This window comes from Monomorium pharaonis, chromosome 1, assembly GCF_013373865.1.
Source record: "Monomorium pharaonis isolate MP-MQ-018 chromosome 1, ASM1337386v2, whole genome shotgun sequence".
Classification (NCBI taxonomy): domain Eukaryota; kingdom Metazoa; phylum Arthropoda; class Insecta; order Hymenoptera; family Formicidae; genus Monomorium; species Monomorium pharaonis.
Genome location: NC_050467.1, coordinates 24,023,974 through 24,037,675, shown reverse-complemented (window position 1 = coordinate 24,037,675; position 13,702 = coordinate 24,023,974). Strand labels below are relative to the sequence as shown.

At 29.8% G+C, this 13,702-nt stretch overlaps 2 protein-coding genes across 2 annotated transcripts; both read right to left on the bottom strand.

Annotated features, from left to right (window-relative positions):
* Positions 1-466: 466 nt before the first annotated feature.
* Positions 467-3,975, bottom strand: LOC105838529 (aldo-keto reductase family 1 member B1). Its single transcript, XM_012684162.3, has 5 exons — positions 3,756-3,975; positions 1,759-2,238; positions 1,268-1,474; positions 952-1,100; positions 467-595 (listed from the first exon to the last, which is right to left on the bottom strand). Exons 1-5 carry the CDS (start codon positions 3,837-3,839, stop codon positions 553-555), a joined length of 963 nt encoding a protein of 320 aa, XP_012539616.1. The 5' UTR covers positions 3,840-3,975; the 3' UTR covers positions 467-552.
* Positions 3,976-6,077: 2,102 nt separating this feature from the next.
* Positions 6,078-13,607, bottom strand: LOC105838526. The gene is made up of 12 exons (XM_012684158.3): positions 12,731-13,607; positions 12,148-12,315; positions 11,965-12,081; positions 11,202-11,609; positions 10,714-10,862; positions 8,579-8,711; positions 8,124-8,291; positions 7,847-7,963; positions 7,280-7,474; positions 6,903-7,100; positions 6,681-6,829; positions 6,078-6,180 (listed from the first exon to the last, which is right to left on the bottom strand). The coding sequence occupies exons 1-12, from the start codon at positions 12,803-12,805 to the stop codon at positions 6,138-6,140; spliced, it is 1,920 nt and encodes a 639-aa protein (XP_012539612.2). The 5' UTR covers positions 12,806-13,607; the 3' UTR covers positions 6,078-6,137.
* Positions 13,608-13,702: the final 95 nt, after the last annotated feature.

Sequence of the window (13,702 nt, the reverse complement as noted above, 5' to 3'; positions counted from 1 at the left end):
TTTGTACACTGTAAAAATTCTTTTATTTTAACACACGTGCACAAGTTTTAATATAATTAAATTTTATTTAAAAAATTAGTATTTGAAAAATGATAACGCACGAAAAGATGCTTATTGTTTACGTATATAAAAATAATATTATAAGGATATATAATAAAAGATATAATATTTATATATTCACACAGATAATATGACTCTAGATCGCTTGTTTTAGAGCCTGGAAAATTATTGTCATGGCAGGATATTCAGTTTTAGCCATCATCAATGTTAATAATCCCCCCCCCCTTATCCTCATAAAAATTATACATATATACTAATACACATAGTCGCCATTTTTTGTATGGCTAATATTATTAAAGATAATTTTCAAAAAATGGTTGAAATTGGATACCTAATAAAACTTCTTGGCCATTGGTAGTACGATCTAGTGTAGTATTAAAATCTGTGTGTATAGACAAACAAACAATAAGTAGTTTAAAGATATATTTGAATGAAAAAAGTTTAGTAAAAGACACACGTAGACATATCATGATCTCACTTGCTTTTGATTGCTTAGAAGGGAATACTGAACGGGTAATATGGGCTGGAACTCACACTGAAAATGAAAAATAAAAACAGAAATATTAATATACTGCAACTTAATATAATTATTATATGCTGTCCGTATTTAGAATGCTTATAAAAATGCTAGCACGCTATTAAGCTTGTTCTCTGTACCAAGAAAATCCAAGTTCAAATTTATTCAAAATATATCCAATATTTACCACTGAGTTTACCACCAAAATAATTATTGTAAATGCATGAGCCAATCAATTAAAAATAAACAAAAAATTATATGTAAAACAAGAATGACACTTAATAACGCGTTAACTTTTATAAACTCGTTTTAAATATAAACTTATAACTTGTATGAAATATTTTTATAAATGTAATCTAGTAATAAGCCCTTACTGATGCAATCCACAAATTCTTCCATTGCAATCAAAGGAATCAATATAAGCAATGTCTTCCGGTGAAAGTTTAAAGTCAAATACCTCCGAGTTCTGAGCGATTCGTGACTTGGTAACTGACTTTGGAATTACTATATGACCACGATCCAACTGCAAATAGTTATTAAAATTTCGAATTAATATATAATAATCAAAACATTAAATTGTCACAAACATTTCAAATTTCAAAACATTATTTTAAAAAATTAAAACTATATTTAACATATTTAATTTATATTAGAAAGAGTGCGCTCGAGATATTAATATTAATAACATACTTGATAACGAATTACTATTTGTGCAGGAGTCTTGTTGTATTTTTGTCCAAGTTCAATCAATTTCTTATCTTCCAACAATTTTGGATCATCTGGTTTGGCCCATGGTCTATCTGGTGATCCGAGTGGACTGTACGCCGTAATAAGAATGTCCTTTTCCTTGCAGAAGTCTGACAATTTCTTTTGTGTTAAGTATGGATGACATTCAACCTGAAATAACAAGAAACAAAATTAATAAATATCTATAGAAATAATTCTTTACACTACACTTTACACACACACACACACACACACACACACGCGCGCGCGCGCGCACATACTCTATGTAAAATAAATTAAAATATTAATAAATAAAAAAAAGAATTTTATTATATTTTATTCAATGTTTGCCTTTTTAAAATTACATCTTATCTTAAATTCATAAATTAACATTATTAAATTAAACTAAAAATTAATTACCAAAATTCTTTCAATTATTACTGATTTTGATTTACCTGGTTTGTAACAGGTTTGACTTTTGCATTCTTAAGTAATCTGGTAATCTGCTCGGAATTAAAATTACTGATACCAATGTTTTTCGTCAAACCCTTGGCCAACACGTCTTCCATAGCTTTCCAAGTGTCAACGTAATCTACATCGCTGACTGCGGTACTACCATCAGGATTTGTAGGAAAAAGCGCTTCACCTTCTTTATATCCAAATGGCCAATGAATTAAATAGAGATCTACATAATCAAGACCAAGATCGTCTAACGTTTGTCTGAGAGCTGGTTCAACCAGGTTAGGTCTATGAAAAGTATTCCACAGTTTGCTGGTAATAAATAGATCTTCTCTCTTCACAACGCCTTCCGCTATTTTCGCCTGAATAGCAGCACCGACCTCTTTCTCATTGCCATAAACATGCGCACCATCAATATGTCTGTAGCCAATGTCAATGGCATCTTTTACAGCTTGTGTAACTTCTCCTGGTTTAGACTGAAATAAAATCGAATAAAAATTAAATCCTTTATCAATTTAAGGTTGATTCTTTTTCTTAAAAAAGATCTATAATAAACTAATCAGAGAGACTTAATATTATTTTGACATTACATTTTTAGAGAACAAATAGATGAGATTTTAATTATAATCATATAAAAGAAATTAAAAACAAATATAATGTAATATATTCATTAAAAAATTATTTATAATCTTACAAATCATTTTACAATTAAAAATTATATTCCTTTGGTGATATTAAGCAATAAATATAGATATGATGATAATTTATTAGTTCAGATTAGAATGTGCTTTATAATCATCAGCTATTGAGCCATAGATTGCATAACATATTTGCACTTAAGCTGATAAAGAAAACATGTAATAAAAGTGATGATATAAAATGACATAAAATCACGTAAGAGTTACAAAATTTTTCATTTCCAAAGAAATTTAAAAAAAAAACTTGTGTATTAAGACAAAATAAGAAATTATAAAAAAAATAATAAAAAGTAAACAAAGAAATAAAATGTTTAAATAATAATATATAATTTATGCAAGAGTATTCATTAAATATTCTTCTGTCACATTAAACAAATTTTTACTATCTCAATTAAGATCTCAGTTTTCACTTCTTAAATTTTTTATATATGGCACTGCCTGAAATAAAAGCATAAAACATTGCATGTATCTGTTTCTGTCATATTTGTGATCTTTAACCAGTCAGTTCTAATAACTAATGACATGAAAAAATTCTAAAATACAGCTTGTTTTATATGCTAAAAAGTGTAATTAAATTAGAATTTAAATTAGAACATTATAATAATGAATACAATAAATGCCTTACTTTAGCATTTTACTGTCATTAATTCCATAACCAATTAAACCTTATAAAGTCAAAGTATATTACACCTCACGACGTCATATGACCACATATCCCCGTGGGAGGTCGAGCACGTCTAGTTTTCGTCTTCGGACGAAACTAACCTTGAAAATACCCCCTAAAGTCAAAGTATGCAAACCGAAAAAAATTTCTCAGTAAGATTTTATGTGTACATGTATTAATTGTAGATATTCACAGCAATATGCAAAGTCTCTGACGCAATTGAACTGATTGACTTGTAAAAATTTTGATAAACTTTTTTACAGAAAATCATATCTTAGAATTGATTTTAATGTCAAAATGTTTTTTTTTTTTATAAAAATCTTGACATAAATGAAACGCGTCTTACACCGTCACATGACTCCATAAAATCTAATTACATATATCTGACGTTATCTGGTTTGATAAAAACAGAATAATTTAACTGAATGAATCTGCGGAAACGAGAGCTTCAGATAAGAAATTCTCGCATATGGAAAGAGTATGACATAATATCTATCTCTCCACTAATTCCACAAAATACGACCCGATGATAAAATACATATACACATATCGTTGTCAAGAATGTCTAAACTAACCAACGACTTAAGGACTTAAGAAAATGCCGCGGAAAAAGCCAGAAAAAGCAACTTGCCTTCCATGTGCCCAGGCCAAGGATCGGCACTTCGTTGCCGTTGTAAAATTTCACTTTCGGCGCGTTTAAGACCATTCTGATCATGCGTCACTTGAATCAACGTTATAAAAAAGATATTCGAATCCGCGCTGCCACGTGGAGATCACCAGTCTAACCAACGATGCAATGCTGGCTGCTTGGGTTCACCAGTTCCTTTTATAAACGTCCCCACTTAGGAGGACCCTGAGGATTGGCTTCGCAACGACAAAATCGATTTATTCCGACTCACAACACAACTTGCCGTTGCCGCATTTATGTGGTGTGCCGGCATTGGTGATTTGATCTTAACACGTCATTCAAAAATTTATCACAATTCACCTCGAAGCGATATTTAGCTTGTTGAATATTATAGTCTGTATACTCGAATTGTTTTAATTAATGCAATTGTTATCTTTTAGCATATAATTGTTAGTCTTACTTCTGAGATAATTATTTTTATTGTTTTTTAATATAATTTATATATGTTGTATCAGTTTCGCAACATCATGGTGTTGCATGTGCAGTTTATCATTTTATTTAAAAAGGCGAGTGTTGTTCTGTTTTTAGATAAGCTAAATATATGTAGTAAAAGATAAAGTTCCAAAAAGCGAATAATTTACCATAACATATGGTTATTTAGCATTAAAAAATAGTAGCATTAAAAAGACAAAAACTAATTTTGCAGATATAAACATTTATTCATAAAATAATTCACATGTATAGTTTATGCAGAAATGGAACCGCCTTAATTTTTATTTAAAAAATGGTAGCCACTTTAGAATTTTGACCTTCATGGAATTACACACTTTTCTCATAATTTGTGCATAATGACGTTACTGTTGATACGTAACACTCACACAACACGTTGTCAGTAGTCTACGACAATGCTGATTCATATGACTACGTAATGGTGACGGCTGAATTCTCCTATCCGGCACCATGGAAAGTTACAGCGACCGTTTAGAACATTTGGAACAATGAATCAGGCCCTTGACGGCTCCTTACGGAAGAACAAAGTTTCATTCACAGTAACGTAGGATTTAATAAACCCGCTAAATAAAATTGATAATGAAATGGTTATACGCCGAAACTGTCACGACGTATCTTCTTTTTTTTCTAGGAAAGCTATTTTAATAGATTCAATAATTATCTGATATGCAGAGACCTGTGATTTTTAAATAAATTCGAAAGTTTTCCAGGAAAAAATTAATAGATAATCTAATTGACTTTTCTTCATTCTTAGATTTTATAAAGTAACAAAGTATTTAATTAGAATATGTAATAAAGTAATAGAATAACGAAATATTTTCACAAAAGAAAATCTATGATATAAAAGCATCATATTAATAATGATAAAACTAATTCATGATTTAAATAATAACCAAATATCTTTCTAGCACAATAATGTGCAAAAATGAATAAAAATTTATAAATTATCTTAAGTATCTCAATACTTTTTATTTATCAATTGAAATTAAACTATTAATCATTCATTTCTTTCTCTCAGTTCCAATCGGTATTATTCTTTTATATCAATAATTAAACAAGAATATTTTAAAGAAAGATCACAGAAAATAAAATACCTTGCACAAAATAGAAAACAAAAGCATGAATCTTATTAAAATTGAAAAAATTTTTTCCAGTACAGCGTACAGCGATACGACTCGTAATAAACGATACTCCGTAAGAGCGTAGTTTTATAAACATTGACGCTCAGTGTAATTGAAACAAAAGGTATCAAGGCGTTAGGATTTTCCACCAACTTTTAAAGCTCCTAATATCGATTTACAATCATTGCAACACGTGAGATTTTCACGTATAGATTAAAACGTGCTTTATAATATTTCGGATGTTATATTACGTATTATACGGAGCGGATAAAAAATTCGCTTTGTACAAGTGGTCTTAGCCCAGGCCTTGAAATTTTTCGTGACGTCCAATAGCTGTAATTGGGTAGACCAAGGGTCGAGCGAGCTTCAAACACTGTCGTGAGAACATGCACTTTTAAAAGGGGATACTAATACGATTATCTACGATGTTACGAGTTGTTTCCTGCTGTCTTTCCTACGTTCAATAAATTTCCGACGTTATCTACTTGCGAATTCCAAAAAAATTTTACTAAGCCGTATTTAATTAATGTATTTCTCAATCACTATTTTATTTATATTTGCGGCTTATAAAAAAATAATTAGAGTTTAAGAATTTTTATTTATACTTCATGTCAAAAGCACAGCTCTTTAAATAACAAAATATATTAAAATATTGTGTGTATGTGTATAAATTTTTTCAAAGTTTTTTCTATTGTTTTCCATAAACACATTTATCTTTTTTCTTTCTTCTCCCTCCTTGTCATATGGATTTCATTTAAAATGGAATGTTGAAAGGAAAGTATTTGAAATCTTTCGCACTATAACATAAAAACAAAAAAATTGTTAGAAAAAATGCAAATATGCGTCTTATTATAATGTCGCACATTATAATGCAATCTGTAATTCGATTCTTTAATGTTTATTTAAGAGGCTCTAATTTTAGACTTAAGTAGGCTTTGTCCAAAACCTACTTTAAATAGTCACTAATTTGCATCAAATATCTTAATGTGCATGTGTGTGTATATACGTATGTGTGTATTTTAATATATATTTTATTAAAATGTGTATTTTTCAATTCTTGTCTAATATTTCTTCTTAAATAGTTTACATTACATAGCACATAAAAATATATGTAGAATTCTGTTCTGAATTCTGAAACAAATTACAGATTGCCTAAAATCAGAAGTTAATACTGTCCGAAGGATAATATTTAAAAATGTTATTTGATAAAATATTTTTTAATGTCGAGACTCTAAAATATTCTTGGAAAAAGGTATGATAAAATGTAAGATATCTTGCATATTGTTTTTATGCTTACGCGAGGAAATATGCTACTCTTTCACCAGTGCCGAGTTTACGGATAGCGTCCATCTCATCGGATGTTAATGTGAAGTCAAAAATTTCCATGTTTTCTTTAATTCGACTTTTAGTTACAGATTTAGGTATCGGCACAGTTCCCTGCTGATACTAAAAAAGAAAATATATATGATTATATTTCTTTTAATTATAGAAAAAAAGAGTTCTGTTTTTTCTTACGTACCACATAGCGAAGTGCTACTTGCGCCGGTGTTTTATTATATTTTTTTGCAAATTCCAATATTACAGGGTTATCTAATTTATTGTCAATGCCTGACGAATTTCCAGGTTGTCCCAAAGGAGAATAAGCAGTTACTGTAATATCATGTTTCTTGCAAAAATCCACTAATTTCTCCTGGTTTACATTTATATTAACTTCAATCTACAACAAAATTTTATATTAATATAGGATCTGTAAATTGTTTAAAAACTTTAAACATTTTAAAAATATACAAAAACTAGAGAAAATTGATTCATTGAAAAGATATAACTTAAATTATTCAAAAATGTAAAGCTGATAAAAAATATGATTGTAGAATGCTTTAAAATAATATCGCATACTTGATTATTGACTGGTTGAATTTTAGCCGATTCAAGTAAACGGGTAATTTGCTCAGAATTGAAATTACTGATTCCAATACTGCGGGTTAAACCTTCGAAAATGCATTCTTCCATTCCTCTCCATGTTTCCAAGTAATCGGTATCCGATTCAACAAGATTTCCAGCAGCATCTGTAGGTAGCCGATCATCCCCTTCCTAAAAGACAAATCATCATAATCTTATAATTAATCATAACACCACAATTTGAAAATTATTAAATAATATTCTTGGTTGTTTCTTCATAAATATGAATTTACAATTAATAGTCATGTTCTAATTAATATCATTAAGAATATAGCTATAAATATCGTCCATAACTATATGCTCCATTTTTTATAGATTAAAAAACTTGAACATTTTTTTCCTTAACTTCTTTGATAATTTTTTATTTTTACTATTAGATAAAAAGCTGTGTAATTACATGTATGTGGAAATCAACTCATTACCATGCAACATCTCGCATAAATTATTGTACATATAGTCAAAAGTACAAAACCATTTTTTTAATTGCTTCACGTTAATGTTTACCTTGAAAGCGAATGGCCAGTGAACTAAATAGAGATCCACATAATCTAAACCAAGATTGGCCAATGATTGTTTACAGGCTGGGACAACAAGCTCTTCTTTGTGACAATTATTCCACAGCTACAAAAGAAGTAATACAATTAAATTTAGAAAATAAAATTTAATTTAAATTCTTATATTTATTAAATTTTTCTTATAAAATATGAATTATTTTGAGTTTAGTAGCGAACAAAATAATATTCGAAATAAATATTCGCATCGTATTTATCATTAAGCTTACCTTTGTGGTAATAAATAAATCTTCTCTAGCCACCTTACCATCTTTGATTACTTCACGAATGGCTTCTCCTATCTCTTTTTCATTATCATAAAAAGAAGCTGTATCGATATGACGATATCCAAGTTCTATTGCGTCCTTAACAGCTTTCTTCACATTTCCCATTTGGGACTGTTTTTTTCCAAAAAAAGAAAATATAAATTACAGTCAGTAGACAAGGTTTGACAAATAAAAATAAAATCTCCGGTAAAAATATAAAATAAAAATTATCATTATGTTGAAATAAAAGGGTTTAATCGTGGAGGACAAATGCAGCGATATAAGATCGATCGCTTCATTGCAATTTTGACGCGGATTCGGTTTGAGATTCAAACGAGGCGCGCATAAATTGCGCAATTCATGATGTAACTCGCGCATACGTAAACGTACACTCCCATCACTCGTTATGAAATACATACCTTGTAAGTTCCGAGGCCCAAACTCGGCATTTTGAATCCATTTGAGAATGTGATTATCGGAATATTAACCATTATTATCCGGCAAGTAGGTGCAAGCAATAGGAAATGCCGGTTACAACACAGAGGCCTCAATTACCACAGAACTCCGAATAACGCGTTTAAACGCAATGAAATAGACACTCAGTGCTCCGTGTTGCGGCGCGAGTCAATTATGACCTGAATTATTATCTGAAAATAAAAATTCTTAGTAAACTTTTGAGTCCCATCTATTTCGAACCAATAGATAGAAACGTCACAAGTCGAATAAATAACGAACTGAATGTGCACATACAATGTAGAAACACCAGGGGATCACGGTAATGCGTCGTATTAAGTATATATATAATATAGGAAAAGAGAGAGAGAGAAAGAGAGATGAGAGAGAGGGAGAGAGATGCGCGTATTGGTTGAAAATCAATTAAATACATGTGTATATGTGTGTGTGTGAATGCGCTTATGTAAGCGTGGAAATCATTCCGCTTCAAGGAGAAACATCTGCATATATTACATATATTATAATGCGATAACGATATTATTTGTCGTTTTCTAGATTTTTAATGTATATGAATGTAGGTTTTTTAGAATTAAATTAAATTTAGTTTATATTTAAAACCTTTCTATCTGTATCAATGGGAAAAAATCATTATCACTTATAAATGCGAGCTACATTAAGATAATATCAATTTAAAAGATTACACAAAATTCTATTATCTATTAAAACTATTTGATACTATCTGGATAAAATTGCAATATTTTATATTTATTCTTTGTTAATAAAAAAAATTACGACGAAATATATATAAATATAACTTCTCTACAATTTTACGTATCTCTGCAATGAATTTTATGACTTTCTAAAATCGAAAGAATTATTGAAAATATATTTCGAGCTGTTTGGAAATTATAAAATCGATTACGTATGTGTGGCACATTAGAAATATTTACTCTCAACTGTAACTCCACACACTGCATATACGTCGCAGTTTCACTATTTTTGCTCAATTATTCATATGCTTTTTACTGAGCAGACATATAATTTGATTTATGTTTTTGATCTATATTTTACATTTTTGATCGATTGTAAACAAAAAAGGAGAATAACGCTTGTTAAAGCATTAAATGCGATAACACTAGCTATTACTTATCATTTTCTAAATCTCAAATAATCTGCTAAGTCATACAAGGCTTAACTATAGATTAGATAATGCCGTTATATTGAAAAAATATTTTGCAGCATTATTAAGAGTCATGGTAGCGTTCCGTGCTAAGTTTTTTTCCGTCCATGAAAAAAACGTTATAGTGTATTATTTGCGGTAGGAAAACACTTTTTAAAAATAAATAACTGTTCTTTTTAAATAAATTGATATTATTAATAACAAGGAATTATTGCAAAATATTTATGAGATGTGTATTAATTCATATAAGCAATGTTATTTAAAAAATAAAATATATCATAGATAACAAAAAAATATAAAATATATTAAAAATAAAATAATAAATAAAATATATAAATCAAATTATATAATCAAAGTGTACTTTTTCACAATCTCAATTCGTTGGGCAAATCTTTCATTAACTTTTTTTAAATCCCCGTTATTTTAATGTTACTTATGTAGAATAGAAGTATGAATAGAACATTCATGTGAAACTGTCATTCATATGTGTCACGTAATATTGCTAGCCACTTTTTATATATGTGTACACAAGTAATAAAAGCAATGAGAAATAATAGTTTATTGACTTTCAACTACTTGAGAATAAAGAACAATCAAAAATTTAAAAAAATTGCTTGTATGTAAGCAAAGATTTAGTCTATAATGCAATAAAAGATTTATTTTACAAACGTGTATTATCATATACATATATTGCATATTGCCGATAGCACAAATGTATATTCAATGACTGGATTGCATTAGGAATGTAAGAGCCATTTCTATTGGAAGCAATGTAAGAGACGTTCATCATCAAAATTCTAAGTGAAAAGGATAATCTTTATGTGTTCTATATCTGAAAAACAAAAAATTCTTTAATTGTTTGAAATCTGCTAATAAAGTTCTTAAATAATAGTAATAATAATAATAATAATAATAATGTACTCTTCAAGAGGCAATACACGTCCACCGCAATCAAATTTGTCGATTATGGTAATTTCCTCTGGAGTTAACTTGAAATCAAAGATGTCAATATTTTGTTTGATACGCTTTTTTGAACTGGATTTTGGGATTGGTATGGTACCAATATCAATCTATTCATAAGAAATTATTAATAAATTATTCGACTTATAGATTGCCACAAAATCATCTATAAATCCTGAAATTCTTTCAACAATTTTACCAACTTTGTTTTAATTTTTCATGAATTCTTTTTAAAGATTTTCTTAAATTACATTTGAAATTAATTAAAGAACATTATTCCATTTGATTCTCCAAAATTTAATTCGAGGCGAAAGTCCATTTTTCAATAGTTTTTAAATGTTCGAAAATGTTTGGTGTTTCGATATTTTCATCTTTAAGTCAAGGATTACTTCATTAAAAAAGATTTCCGATCATCATGTACAGCTATTAATTGATAATAATAGTCTTACCAAGTATCTCAGAATAACTTGCGCGGGAGTTTTGCCGTATTTAGTTCCGATATTTACAATTTCTGGCTCATCAAGAATAACTTTCGGATCGCCGGGTTTAGCCCAAATCCGTTTAGGTGAACCAAATGGACTGTAAGCTGTGACAGCTATACCACGGCTCGCACAAAAATCCCTCAATTTCTTTTGATTCAAATTCGGATGGCATTCCACCTGATTCATTACCGGCTTTATTTGGGCGATCGACAACACACGATCGATCTGCTCGGAATTAAAATTGCTGAGGCCGATACTCCTTGTTAAACCCAATCTCACGCATTCCTCCATGCCGCGCCACGTATCCAGGAAATCCTCGTGTCCGAACATTGGGTCGCCGTTCTCGTCTACCGGTATTATTCCGTCAGCATTTTCCTAAAATAATCACAAGCGTAAACAGATTTCGAACAGCGATTTTTAATTTTTACTGCAATGCAACCGTAACGTGCTTGCAACAAAGAGTTTGCCTTGTGCAATATTAAAATAGGGTTTATTTATAACACGTCATTACAAATAAAAGGCAAAAATAAGAATTCTATACTGTCGATTTTAGATATGCATCTTGGCCTTCTAATGATTTTTAGCAGATGTATTGCATGTAATTGCAGTTGTTAGGTAAGAATCAATTATCATTTATTATCATTCATTATATAGATATATGTCTTAAAAACGTTTTAAAAATATCTTTTAGACTCGCGCATTAGCTGAACGCGTTAAACATTAAATTTACCGCATAAGAAATGGGCCAGTGTATTAGATATAGATCCACGTAGTCAAGTCCAAAATTCTTCAAGGATCTTCGACAAGCCGGCACCACAGCGCCTTGTTTATGAAATGTGTTCCATAACTACATAGAATTGATTTTATTAATACAATATATTGGAATTTAAACAGAGGAAACAACGCGAACTACCTTGGTAGTAATGAAGAGATCTTCTCTTTTCACGACTCCTTTCGCAATTTTTTCGCATAAGACTTTGCCAATTTCCTTTTCATTCTGATATATGTAAGCGCAATCAAAATGCCGATACCCAGCATCGACAGCATCGTTCACAGCTTGCTCAACGCTTTTTGGATCATCCTAGAACAATAAATTAAAATTTTTAGCAATACTGTATATTTAAAGATTTTTTTATTTTGACAGATATCGAAAAAAAGTATTTCAAGATAATAAAAATATTTCTAAGATTAAAAAATTATATCCTTTTGTATTTCGGGTAATAATTTTCAATTACAGGAATTTATAAGTTTTCAGTCACAAGAATTGATTCATTGCAAATTATTTAAACACATAATCAAGTTGTTTGCGAATATGATTTATCAGCGGATTGCGAAATTTACATTATCATTGACATTACAAGAAAGATATCCTCTCTTTTTCTAGTCATATCTTTCTTACTTTTTTATTTAAACGATATCGATGACCAATCTGACCAAATAAGTCAAGTTTCTTTGTGAGAATAGAATTCATTATAAGATTTTATTTTGTCACTTACGCCTGCCTGCCAGGTACCAAGTCCGAGTATAGGAATTTTTATGCCATTATTCAAAACCATAGTCTGCACTGCCATATTTTGTAAATGTGTGTTAAATGTTTATCTTTGTAAAATAGTAGTTACTAATCATTACTAATCCTCCTTAAATTGGAATCAGTATATTATTCAGTGTATTATTCACTGAATGACAATGAACAGTGATTTCGGTGCTATACTTATATATAAATGGAAAGCAGCAATAATATAAAACCAGAACGAGTGCGAGCGCTAGTGTTGCGATCCGAAAAAAGGTCTAAGGCAGGTCTCTTCAGCCTTCTCTCTTGACAGAGTTGTTCAATGAGTTCTTTAATGTACTTTGCTTGTCACCAGATGGCCAAACATGAAAATTTCTCGTAATTAAAAACCATTCGATTCTTTATATATACTACCTGTTGAGTATAATGTTTCATGCAGATGTGTTACATCTTAATAGATCAATATGATCTATTAATCATATTGATCTATTAAACTAAGGCATTTTTTGGGAGTAAGCCTTCCTACAAACCTCCCCCTAAACGTAATTTAAAAATTAATTTTTTTTAGTAAGAAAAACGGTCTCTAATGTAAGGTCTACAATGTCAGCAGTTGGGACACGCTTTTAGCGCTGTGAGCGTGCTTTATCTTTCTTCGACATTCACTGAGCAACAAGGATAGAATGATACTTTTAGCGCTAATAGCGTCTCCCCGAACCCAGCTGAAGTAATGGAGTAGGAGTAAGAAATATGAAATGAGATTTGCCCATTTCGTTTATTCCTGGTTTTTAATTGTTCAATTGTTACTCTTACTCCTTACTCCATTACTTCTGCTGACATTGTAGACTGCATAATACAAGTATGTAATAATAATAACAATAAGCGTGGTAATAGAATTGTGAAATAATCTGTCCGCGTATGTACATACATATTTTACCATAATATATTTATACTTGTTTAT

Bases quoted from the DNA above. Each gene is read 5' to 3' on its own strand.
- LOC105838529 (XM_012684162.3), bottom strand. From the start codon at position 3,839: ATGATCAGAATGGTCTTAAACGCGCCGAAAGTGAAATTTTACAACGGC. The intron at 2,239-3,755 runs GCAAGTTGCTTT...ATTTTATTTCAG, and splicing joins TTGGCCTGGGCACATGGAAG to TCTAAACCAGGAGAAGTTAC. The intron at 1,475-1,758 runs GTAAATCAAAAT...TTGTTATTTCAG, and splicing joins TCAAACCTGTTACAAACCAG to GTTGAATGTCATCCATACTT.
- LOC105838526 (XM_012684158.3), bottom strand. From the start codon at position 12,805: ATGGCAGTGCAGACTATGGTTTTGAATAATGGCATAAAAATTCCTATA. The intron at 8,292-8,578 runs GTATGTATTTCA...GGAAAAAAACAG, and splicing joins TGGGCCTCGGAACTTACAAG to TCCCAAATGGGAAATGTGAA. The intron at 7,964-8,123 runs GTAAGCTTAATG...CTTCTTTTGTAG, and splicing joins ATTTATTTATTACCACAAAG to CTGTGGAATAATTGTCACAA.